The sequence below is a fragment of the Colobus angolensis genome, unplaced genomic scaffold (genome assembly GCF_000951035.1).
Source record: "Colobus angolensis palliatus isolate OR3802 unplaced genomic scaffold, Cang.pa_1.0 Scaffold132, whole genome shotgun sequence".
In the NCBI taxonomy this organism is placed as follows: Eukaryota; Metazoa; Chordata; class Mammalia; order Primates; family Cercopithecidae; genus Colobus; species Colobus angolensis.
The window spans coordinates 2610182-2622327 of NW_012114400.1; the positions used below are offsets into that span (position 1 = coordinate 2610182).

General features: G+C 34.1%; 1 protein-coding gene across 1 annotated transcript in view; it reads left to right on the forward strand.

Annotated features, from left to right (window-relative positions):
- The window catches only part of HMCN1 (hemicentin 1), a 461695-nt gene that overhangs the window by 360394 nt on the left and 89155 nt on the right, over nucleotides 1-12146 (forward strand). The window contains exons 65-69 of the mRNA XM_011934184.1: nucleotides 1829-1953; nucleotides 2181-2364; nucleotides 2969-3066; nucleotides 3936-4214; nucleotides 11845-12041. Coding sequence (XP_011789574.1) covers nucleotides 1829-1953; nucleotides 2181-2364; nucleotides 2969-3066; nucleotides 3936-4214; nucleotides 11845-12041 — 883 coding nt within the window. The remainder of the gene's footprint in view (nucleotides 1-1828; nucleotides 1954-2180; nucleotides 2365-2968; nucleotides 3067-3935; nucleotides 4215-11844; nucleotides 12042-12146) is intronic.

Genomic DNA, 12146 nt, shown 5'->3' on the forward strand with positions numbered 1-12146 from the left:
GCCCATGCCATAAAAATAATTAGTTCTTTCCTGCAAATGCCAAACCAACTTTATCTCACAAATGATTCATCAATAAATCTAGATATGATTTTGTATGCTGAAACAACCAAACTGTGTACATGCTGTACTAATTGGCTCCTTTTGAGAAAAGATACAATAATGTCGTAACTGTTATAGTGGTTTATTCAGATGCCATTTTCAGCTGACACTTGTTACCCATGCCACAAACCACATAGACTTGGACATGCTATCCTGATTGGCTCATTTTGAGAAAATATACGATAATGTCATAACTCTCATAATGGTTTGTCCAAATCCCATTTTCAGCTGGCACTTGTTACCCATGCCACAAACCACATAGAGATGGAATAATAATGTGGTAAGGGCCTCCTCCTACTTTCAACAACAAATTCCTTTGGAAGGACAGTCTGGAAATTGATATTGTACTAGGATTGCTTCATCACAAAATCCCATTACCTACACCAGATTAATTATATGCATAAGTAGGCATTAACTACATGTATTGTAGTTAACATTTTGGACCAATATGTAAATTTAAGAGTTTGGAGTATATTTTCTGGTCAACAAATGGAATATATATAATTTAAAGAGATAAATGTTATTTTCTTTGTATTCATTATGTATTAAAATTTCTAGTCTTTTAGAGGATACATGTTAACTTTTATTTCTCTGGTGTGAACATTTTGAGTAAATAACAAATATTTAATTGTTTTGTTAAATCAGCTGGTATTTGCCATATTTCAGACCACATTTTGATGACATCTAAAGATTTTATAAGGGATATAAAGATAAGATCTTTATATAAGATAGTATTCGTAGCTAGGAATTTGGAGTCTATCATTCCTTCTCCTACATTAACATTCTAAATTTACTTATTCTTATATCTTTATTATTCATTCATTCCATAATATGTATAGATTTGTACGTAGAACAGTTTGTCAATCAACTACAATAGTTTTTCCAAAGTCAGTGTACTACTTTTGTTTGATCACGGCAACTTGCTTTTTGCTTATTAATTTAATTAAACTCATGCAATTTAAAAATTTTTATTTTGAAAAAAAAAACACAACTATATCCCAGATAATAATATAGCTCTCAATAAACATTTAATAACAAGATATAATAGAAATGGAGCTTTTACTTTTGACACAGGGTGATTCTAATGAAATCACTATTGTACAACTGTAGATGGCAATTTAATCTCTACCAAAAACACAGGAAATTTTGATTTGGAATTAATGGTGTGTGAAGACAACCAATAATGAAATCATCTTAGCTCAGAGATCTTTAATCTCATTGTATATTTATTTTTTACTATTATGTAATTCAAAAGAAAAGCTTTATTTAGTAATTTGTAGAAAAATGTTTGCAAAATATAACCACATATGATACCAAATTGTTGTCACAATTTAAATGATCCTGTTCTGTTTTTATTAAGGTGTTGTTTATAACTAGATTTTTATGTGTAATTTTTTCAGTTTCTCATTGTCTGTAACAGTCTTCAACTTTCATGCCAGAATTTTGTATAACATGAATTCAAACCTTATTTTGATAACTAAGAATACAGTATTCTATCTCTGAGAAAAACATGTCTTTGCCTGTGATTTGAATAGAGAAGTATTCTCGATTTTGTTCATTTCCTTTTTTTCTCATAAGGAAGTGGTGGATATGAGACTCACTACTGTAGAATTTCAGTTGGTTGCTTGAATTTTCCATCACTTTCAGTAACTGATTTTTAATAGGCTTTCGTGTACTTAGTGAAATAGATTCACTCATTTCAGCCCCTCTGTTATGATCTTTTCCATAGAGTGAGTGCAAATGGCAGCACATTAAACATTTATGGAGCTCTTATGTCTGACACGGGGAAATACACATGTGTTGCTACTAATCCCGCTGGAGAAGAAGACCGAATTTTTAACTTGAATGTCTTTGGTAAATATGAACTATCCCCCTCTTTTAATAGTGCTGCCTTAAGAATCTACCAGTAGAAGTGAAGGTCCAGCAGCAGGTGTCTGGAGCATTTAGTTTTAAATTTGATCCCTCCGTTATTTCCTTTTGGGATACAATTTTGAAATGAGAGCAATTGTAGTTGAAATTATTTGAACTAGTAATACATAATACATCTCTTTTCCCTTTCTCTCACTTTCTCCTCGACATAGTTACACCTACAATTAGGGGTAATAAGGACGAAGCAGAGAAACTAATGACTTTAGTGGATACTTCAATAAATATTGAATGCAGAGCCACAGGGACACCTCCACCACAGATAAACTGGCTGAAGAATGGACTTCCTCTGCCTCTCTCCTCCCATATCCGGTTACTGGCAGCAGGACAAGTTATCAGGTCAGCTTTTATTGTGTCTGATTTCCTAAACAGATGAAGTAACTGTGATTGTAGACTTTTCCTTCATTTAAACAGTGTTGAAGAAATGTTTTTTTCTAAGCCTTTACAGTTTTTTTTCTCCTTTAAGTATATTTTAAGTAGAGGGAGGACAACAAATATACAATTGAAATGATTTTTTTATCCTTATTTAATTGCTTTCATTTTTTAGTAAATGTGTAAAGTGTTCTTTTATAGACAGGTTTGTTATCACATATGTATTTCCAGGAATTACTGTTTTAGCTAAAATTTTATGTGGCAAGGTAGTAGGAAGATGCCTACTATGATAATGTGATTTTCATGTTAGCAGCATTCTCTATTAATATATATTTGAAAAATATTCACCTCTTAAATTGTGCTATATTTCCAGTGGTTTATTGTCACTGCCTAATCAACTTTGTAGAATAAATTGCATTTGAGGCCCCTATATTTTGTGATGGATGGCTATAAGCCTCATAATTAAAATTTCCCAACATAAATTACCACCTATAGCGTATTTATAAATCATAATTATGTGTATTTGTTGCATGAGATCACGTGAAGAAATGTTGGATCAATTGTTCCTCAGGATTGTGAGAGCTCAGGTGTCTGATGCTGCTGTGTATACTTGTGTGGCCGCCAACAGAGCTGGGGTGGATAATAAGCATTACAGTCTTCAAGTGTTTGGTATGTGTCACAGAAATGACCCTATTACTTTACTATGTCAAGTATTAAGCAACAGACTTATCTTCAGAAACTGACTTCCTCAGAGATTTAGAAATCTGATTTTATCAAAAAGGATAAGTGAAATAGGATCTTACTGACTAGACAATGTATTTTCTTCCAAGGGGTCCATATTATTGGACCATACTGTCTGTCTGTCAAAATACTGATCTAGAAATTTGCAGTAAATCAAGTCTAATTTTTTGAAATAGCATTTCAATCCAGACATGACACCAGTCTTTTCATGTAAAGAAAAAGTGAACACTTTTCTAACAATATTAGCAGCTTGTTTAGAGTATTCAAACTATGAATGGATGTATGTGCATATATGCATGTGTGTGTATGTGTACATATGGAGAGAATGCAATACCTTCCATTTCGGAAATATTGAAGTTTGCTGATCCACATTTCTCAATCCCCAAGAACACCTCATTTAAATAACTCTTTATTGTAATCTACAAATGACTTACTCTATAACTTGATATTGTTTTATTTATACTGTATAAAGTAGTTAAAAGAACACTACTAAAACTATTATATACATTACAACAAATTAAAGAGATGGACCGAAGAAGTTGAAAAATCACCAAAATTTAAAACACATTGTGTGTTCTGTAAGAAAACAGTTTTTAAGTTTTATTGCTAATATTTGGAAGGTTAATAATTAGCATTCCTAATAGATATTTTTATTGTAAAGTCCTTAATTACACAATTTTAAAGTATGTATTTTTATCAACCACAGAAACATTATAGAATTATTCAAATGTTTTAATTTAAATTGATCTCAAACTATAATAGACATCCAAATTTTGCCCATGTTGTTTTCTATGTAGCCCCACCAAATATGGACAGTTCAATGGGGACAGAGGAAATCACAATTCTCAAAGGCAGTTCCACCTCTATGGCATGCATTACACATGGAACCCCAGCTCCCAGTATGGCCTGGCTTAGAGATAGCCAGCCTCTGGGGCTTGATGCCCATCTGACAGTCAGCACCCATGGAATGGTCCTGCAGCTCCTCAAAGCAGAGACTGAAGATTCGGGAAAGTACACCTGCATTGCCTCAAATGAAGCTGGAGAAGTCAGCAAGCACTTTATCCTCAAGGTCCTAGGTATGTAAACATTGTGGTCAATGTAGAATAACTGGAAAATAAGTGATAGTGAATATTTAGTAAATAAGTATAATTCTTAGAATCAGTTGCTATGAGACAATTTTTTAAACAAATTTTATTGCATTTTTATTTCTTTTATAATTCACCTTGACTTACTCTCATCTGAAGCATGTTAAATTTAAATTGTATTCTTTATCTCTCTGAAGAGATGAAAACTCCAGCTTGTAAAACATTATTCATTGATAAAATCTTATAACCCATTGATAAGTAGCTTTTTAAACTTTTGCCAAGAATTGAAACCACATCCGATTATAGAAATTTGATGAAAAAGCATAATATGTATACTATTATATATTATCCCAGCCTTTAAATGATCCAGTCTGTAGATTATAGCTGGAATAATCATTTCAAATAGTCTAGTTCTATTTATTCTTATGTGCATTTAAATACTTAAAATATGTATTCCAGTGTTCTAAATGCAACAGTTTAAAGAGAAAACACTTTTCTTTGAAGTAAAAAATGTTAATCTTGGAAGACAAAGGAAGATAATGAAATGAATTATTTCAATAACCAAGATCTTTTGGCATTTTGTTTGTTTTTTTCACTATGAAGCCAGTGAGACCCCATGCTCCTTACATAGCAGGAAATACACCCTACAGAGAAGAGCAAAAATAATTTTGGCAAGAGTCTTGGTTTGGTGGAAGTTAGCATATGTGTCAGAGTGTGTCATATTCTTTCTCAGAGCACCTATTAAAATTTAATTATTTGTGTAACCCTAAAATTCTGCTTCATCCCTAGTTAAGCTTTATGAGGGCAGATGTCTTTTTATTGCTGCATTCCTAGCGCTTAGCATGACATTTAATACATTAGAGACTATTAATGTGTTACTTGTTGGATTAAATTGAACCAAATTAGTTACTTTCCAGATAGATTAAAAGGAGTTTCATCTGTAGAGGGAAACAGAACAATGATTCTCTGGAGTAGATGCTATTTCCATAGAATGGAGGCTGATAGTAAAGGAAGTTCTCCAGGATATTTAGAGGCAAAAGAAAACTACAACCCAATATCCCTTTTCAACATAGTTGCAAAAATCCTCAACAAAATACTAGCAAACCAAATTCAACAGTATATTGAAAAGATCATTCACTCTGATCAAGTGGGTTGCATTCCAGGGATGCAAGGATGTTTTAACATACACAATCAATAAATGTGATACATCACATTAACAGATAGGACAAAAATCATATGATCGTTTCAATAGATGCAAAAAAGCATTTGACAAAATTCAACATTCCTTCATGAGAAAAACCCTCAACAAATTAGGGATAGAAGATACATACCTCAACACAATGAAGACTACTTATGATAAATCCACAGCTAACATCACACTAAACAGGAAAAAGTCGAAAGCCTTTCTCCTTTGAGGTCTAGCACAAGATAAGGATGCCCACTTTCTCTACTTCTATTAGACATAGTATTGAAGTCCTAGCTAGAGCAACCAGGCAAAAAAATAAAAGACATCCAAATTTGAAAGAAGTAAGTCAAATGCTCTGTTTGCAGACAGCATAATCTTATATATAGAAAACCTCTAAAGACTCCACCAAAAGCTCTTAGAAATGATAAACAAATTCAGTAAAGTTGCAGGATACAAAATCAACATACAAAAATCAGTAGCATTTCTACTTGCCAACAGCAAATTATCTGAAAAAGAAATCAAGAAAATAATCCCATTTACTGTCAACCCTTCATATGTGTTGGTTCCACATCTGTGGATTCAAACAACTGCATACCAAAAATATAATATTCATTGGATGTGGAATCCGTGGATACCAAGGGCCAACTTTGTATCCATGGGTTTCTCAAGGCCTACTGCCAGGCTTAAGCATCTGCAGATTTTGGTATTCACAGAGGGTCTGGAACCAATCCTCTGGAGATACTGAGGTACAATAGCTATCCAAAAAAAAAAAAAAAAAAAAGTTACATAAGAATAAATTTAAACATCAGTGAAGGAAATGGAAAGGAAACAAATAAATGGAAAGCTATTTCATGTTTATGGATTGGAAGAATTAATACTATTAAAATGGCCATATCCCAAAACAATGAGATTCAATGCAATATCTATGAAAATACCATTGACATTCTTCACTGAATAAGAAAAAAAAAATCTAAAATTTGTATGGAACCACAAAAGACTCCAAATAACCAAAGCAGTCTTGAATAAAAAGAATAAAGCTTAAAACATCAGACTACCTAACTTAAAAATATACTACAAAGCTGTATTAATCAAAACAGCATGCTATTGGCATAAAAATAGACACATAGACCAATTGAGCAGAATAAGGAGCTCAGAAATAAATTCATGCATCTACAGCCACCTGATTTTTGACAAAGGTCCCAAGAAAACATACGGGGAAAGGATAGTCTCTTAAATAAATAGTGCTGGCAAAATTGGGATGCCCACATGCAGAAATACGAAACTGGACCTCTATCTTTCACTGTATACAAAAAACAACTCAAAATGGATTAAAGAGTTAAATGTAAGTCCCAAAGTGCGAAACTACTAGACAAAAACACAGAGGAAACACTTCATGATATTGGACTTGGCAAGGAGTTTTCTGGATAAGACCTCAAAAGCATTGGCAACAAAAACAAAAATAGACAAATGGTATTATATCAAAGAAAAAGCTTCTGCACAGCTAAGGAAACATTTGATAAAGTGAAGAGACAACCCACAGAATGGGAGAAAAGATTTCAAACTATACCTCTGATAAGGGGTTAATATCCAATATATACAAGGGACTTAATAGCAAAAAATGAAAGAGCACAATTTTAAAATGGACAAAAACCTCAGCAGACATTTCTCAAAAGAAGACATGTAAATGGCCAACAGGTGTATGAAAAAAGCCTCAACATTACTAATCATCAAAGAAAGGCAAATCAAAACCACAATGAGATATCACCTCACTCTAGTGAGGATGGGTATTACCAAAAAGACAAGAGGTAACAAGGGTTGGCAAGGATGTGGAGAAAAGGGAACACCTGCACACTGTTGTTGGGATTGTAAATCAGTATAGCCATTATGAAAAACAGAGGTTCCTAAAAAAATTAAAAATAGAACTACCATATGGTTCAGAAATCCCACTACTGAATATATCCAAAGGAAATGAAATCAGTATGCCAAATAAATCCACGTTTATCGCAGCACTATTCACAACAGACAAGATATGTAATCAACCTAAATGTTCAACAATGGATGAATGAATAAAGACAATGTAGTAGTATACACAATGGAGTACTATTCAGCCATAAAAAAGAGTAAAATCCTGTCGTTTATGACAACATGGATGAACCTGAAGAACATTAAACTATGTGAAATTAGCCAGGCACAGAAAGAAAATACCACATGGTTTAACTCATGTGAAATTTTAAAAAGTTGATCTCATAGAAGTAGTGAATAGGACAGTGGTTACCAAAGACAAGAGGAATGGGGAGTTGGTCAATGGGTACAGTTACAATTAGAAGGGAAGAATGAGTTCTGGTGTTCTATTGCAAAGTAGGGTGACTACAGTTAACAATGTACTATTGTCTATCTCAGAATAGCTAGTAGAGAGGAATTTCAGTGCTTTCACCACAAAGAACTGATAAATGTTTGAAGTGATGGAAATGCTAACTACCCTGATTTGATAATTACACAATGTATACATGTATGGAAACATCACATTGTACCCCCTAATTATGCATAATAATTATGTGTCAATGAGAAAAAACAAAACAAAACCGTGTGTCTGGGAGGTGCAGGGTGGGATTGGATAGCAAATTCCTGTACATCAATTCACAGAACGTGAGGAGTAAGAGGAGATGACATAATGTGATCCTGTACATTCATTATTCACATATCAAGTATTATTGAACATACATTATGTGACAGGTATGTTTCTAGCCATCATTTAACTATAATTATGAACATGTATGGTGTGGCAAACACAAAATTGCATCACTAAGAAAGATATGATCTCAGCCCTCAACTTTCTGCATCTGTGAAAGACAGATCTAAACAAGTAATTACTTTTCAGCGTGATGAGGATTATGTGGATCAAATAACATTCTGTGGGATGGTAAATTTCAGATTCGATCTCCTCAAGCATAAATCTGAGCCCTGAAGAGTAGGACTGTAGAGATGAGTGGGGAATTTTATATATATTTCTCACCTAGAGATTATACAATTTGAATTGTCAATTTGCACTCCCTGAAACTGAGTGTAAGAGGAAGAGTAGCAAGAGACAAGACAGGAACTATATATGGGCAGAGGACAAACTGTGCAAAGCTCTGAGAACTTTGAGGAAGTTTGGACCTCGTTACCAAGGCAATGGAAGGATCTTAAGGAGAAATATGTTACAGACAGATTTCACTTCCAAAAAATCCCTCTGACAGAGTGAAAAATGAATTGAAGAGGCTGCTGTATTCATAGAGCCCTGTAAATGCAGGGGCCTGGTCTAGCATGTGGCAGGGGGACGGGGAGGAGGGGAAGAAAGAACCCAGGAGCAGAATCATAGACTGGTGCATTTCTGGATGAAGCAAATTAAGAAGAAAAACAACAATGTTATTCTTAGTGGAATTCTTAAAGAACAGCCTGCCTTTTATAAAGTTGAAGAGTTTATAAGAATAATAATTTCTCAAAACAGATTTGAAAACGGGCTTAGAAGAAAGATGAGAAGTTTTAGCATTTCAGCATCTGTTGAAAATTAATTCCATTAAACTCTGGAAAGTTCTTCACTTGAACCAGTGCTACCACTCAGAATGCAAACATCTTAACTTGGGGAAATACTCTTTATTTAATTCTATCCATGTGGTGGGGAGGTATCATGGTATATTAGTGGTTCTGAAAAGTCCAGTGTGGCTAGATCACGGAAAACAAGGGAGAGCATTATACAAAATAGGGGGTTTTCATAGGGCCAGGTCATAAAGGACTTTGTTGACCACATTAAGAAGTCTGCTTTTTATCCTGTAACAATGAGAAATCATTTAAAGTTCTAAAAATGGAATAACAAATAGAACTACAGTTTGAGAAGAGCACTCTGGCTATAAAATGCAAGGCTACTTGGACCAGGACAAGAATGGATTCTGAGAGACCAGTATAAGGAATTGTGTTTGGCTGTGAATTACAGAGTTGAAATATGGTGGGTTAAACAAAGTACTTTCGTTTTTCTCACTGAGATGGCTGGAGGTAGGCAGTTGTTGCATTGGTTCAGCAGTTCAAATATTTTCAGTTCTTTTGAACCTTTACAACATGGTTGTTTGGTGATCATGCAGTATCTGCTCACCCCCAGCATAACTAGATGCTGTTCTAGATGCAACAATAGAGCGGGAAACTAGGAAGGGCAAAGCATTGCCCCTTTAGAAAAGAATTAAGACTTTCTTACAAGCCCCACAAAACCACATCCACCTACATCTCATTGGTCAGAATTGTCATATATCACTCCATCTACTCCATCTACTCTCTGCTAAAGAGGCTGGGAAATGTAATTTGTTTAGCACATTGACAACCCCAACAAAATTTGAGTCTGTTAATCAGAAAGAAATCAGTAATTTTGGGTAGGCACCTACAACCAAGAAGAAAAAAAAAACATTAAGTAAATGGTATTGTAGCTCAAATTAGAGTGAGGGAGATGAGAGAAAAAGGTATATTCCAGAAATAAGTACAGTGGAAGTATTAGGACTCGGTTGTAGATTGGAACACAAGGAAGTGATGCAGAAGGTATCAAGGATGACTCTTAGTTTCTGGCTTATGTGACTAATTGGCAAATTCATCACCTAGATACAGAGAATACTGGAAAAAAAAGAAACAGGTTTTGAGAAATAAGACAATAGATTCAGTCTGAATACATGTTGAGTTTTAAGTGGTTCTCAAACATCCAAATGGAGATGTTTATTTGATAATTGCATTTAGGAATCTGGAGCTCAGAAGAGAGTCTAGGCCGGAAATGTAAATTCTGGAGTTACTGGAGTATAGACAACTCTTAATTCTGCCCAAAGTACAGGACATATGGACAAAACACAGAGTAAAATAGGTCACAATCACTTAACACAGGTAAGATCTGGACAGTCTGGGGTTTGAACCACTCAAGAACATGTTAATACTATTACTGCTGCTACTGTTTTAAATCTAGTGATGATAAACTTTGGGGTGGGGGCAGTGAGCATGCCAAATTAATCTTTGTATTCATGGTGACTGACATATATTAAATAACCAATAAGTAAGAGGACTGAAATTTTAAAATTGGTTGAGAGAATCAAGAAATGATTTATGGTTTTCACAAAATGAACTTGAGGACAATATAACTTTGATGGTACTTCAGCATGCTCAGTTGGGGGACTATGAGGAGCAAGAAAGGACTGAACTTGTTGACGGATTTGAAGTCTAGGCTACATATAAGTATGTTAAAAGTAAAGAATGACAACGATAGATTTAGACCATATTGTGGAAGCCTTGAAAACCATGATGAGTTTTTATTTAATTTTAGGAAAGCAGATTTAGGAAATTTGAGGAAGCAAATTTTAATAATACCAACAGCTGGGGCATAAACACTGTAGCAGTAGTAACTTTTTAAAAACCTTTAATTGTAAAATAAAACATAGAGAAACACACAAAAAAGTGTATAATGTATCTCACTGACGCCACACACAGATCCTATTAGGTAAATAATGTTGGTATCCCCATTTTAGAGGTTTGCTCAAATACATGAAGCTAATAATTGTTGACACCAGCATTCAAACTTAGACTCCAGATCTTCTGCTATGAGTCACCGTTCTAAACTATGTGCCTTATTAAAGAAAAAAGAAAGAAAAACAAACCTGCTAACCCCTGGAGCTGTCCAACAGCTATTTTGGCTGCCTTGTCAAATATTAGGCTGGAAACTTGAACTATGAAAATGTCATAGAAAACTCGAATGGTCATTGTAAGGGGAATGTGTTTTAAAGGAATTACCAAAGTTGGGAGTAGACTAAAGAATCTTAATGTTTCTTCCCAGTGTTTAGATTGTTTGACCTTCTCTTCAGAAAGGTAATTTTAGAAGTATAAGTAACAAAAGAGGAAGTTACTCCCATCCAGACATAACAAATGTGTTTTATACAGAAATTATCTCCAAATGTAACTATTTTTTCTTCTGCTTAGTCATTGTTTCCTCTCAAAGCTGTTCATGGAAAAGATGATAGCAAAATTCCACAGTATTCACACATTGCTTTTGTAGAAACTATTGGTATTTAGAGATACAAAAACATAGTAACATGCTAAGTCCCTCTCAAAAAAAAAAGTGCCACAAGTTGGGTTTGGTTTTTATTGTTTTCAAATCTTTCAGTCAAGTAAGACTGTTCTAATTAACTGAGTTCGAACTGTTGTTCTATAATTACATGGTAATGAATTGCCATTTACTTCATTATCTCTTATGTGCATGATCCATCCCTTTTGAAAGTGTGTCAATGAGAAACGGTAATGACATCTAGGAATTTCACTTTCCTTGTTCAAATCAATTTTTATGTGAACATGAATTTGTGTTGGATTTTCAAGTTTTTCTAACGAGAAATATTTTATGAAATAGAGGGTTTATTATTGTTTTTTATTCCCTTTAAATAGAACCACCTCACATTAATGGATCTGAAGAACATGAAGAGATATCAGTAATTGTTAATAACCCACTTGAACTTGCCTGCATTGCTTCTGGAATCCCAGCCCCTAAAATGACCTGGATGAAAGATGGCCGGCCTCTTCCACAGACAGATCAATTGCAAACTCTAGAAGGAGGAGAGGTTCTTAGAATTTCTACTGCTCAGGTAAGTGTCAAAGTTCACACAATAATTTTAGGTTAGGTCAAACTTATTTGCTAATATATGAGAATTGTTAAAGAAATCACGTCTTTGAATCCTTATATATCACAG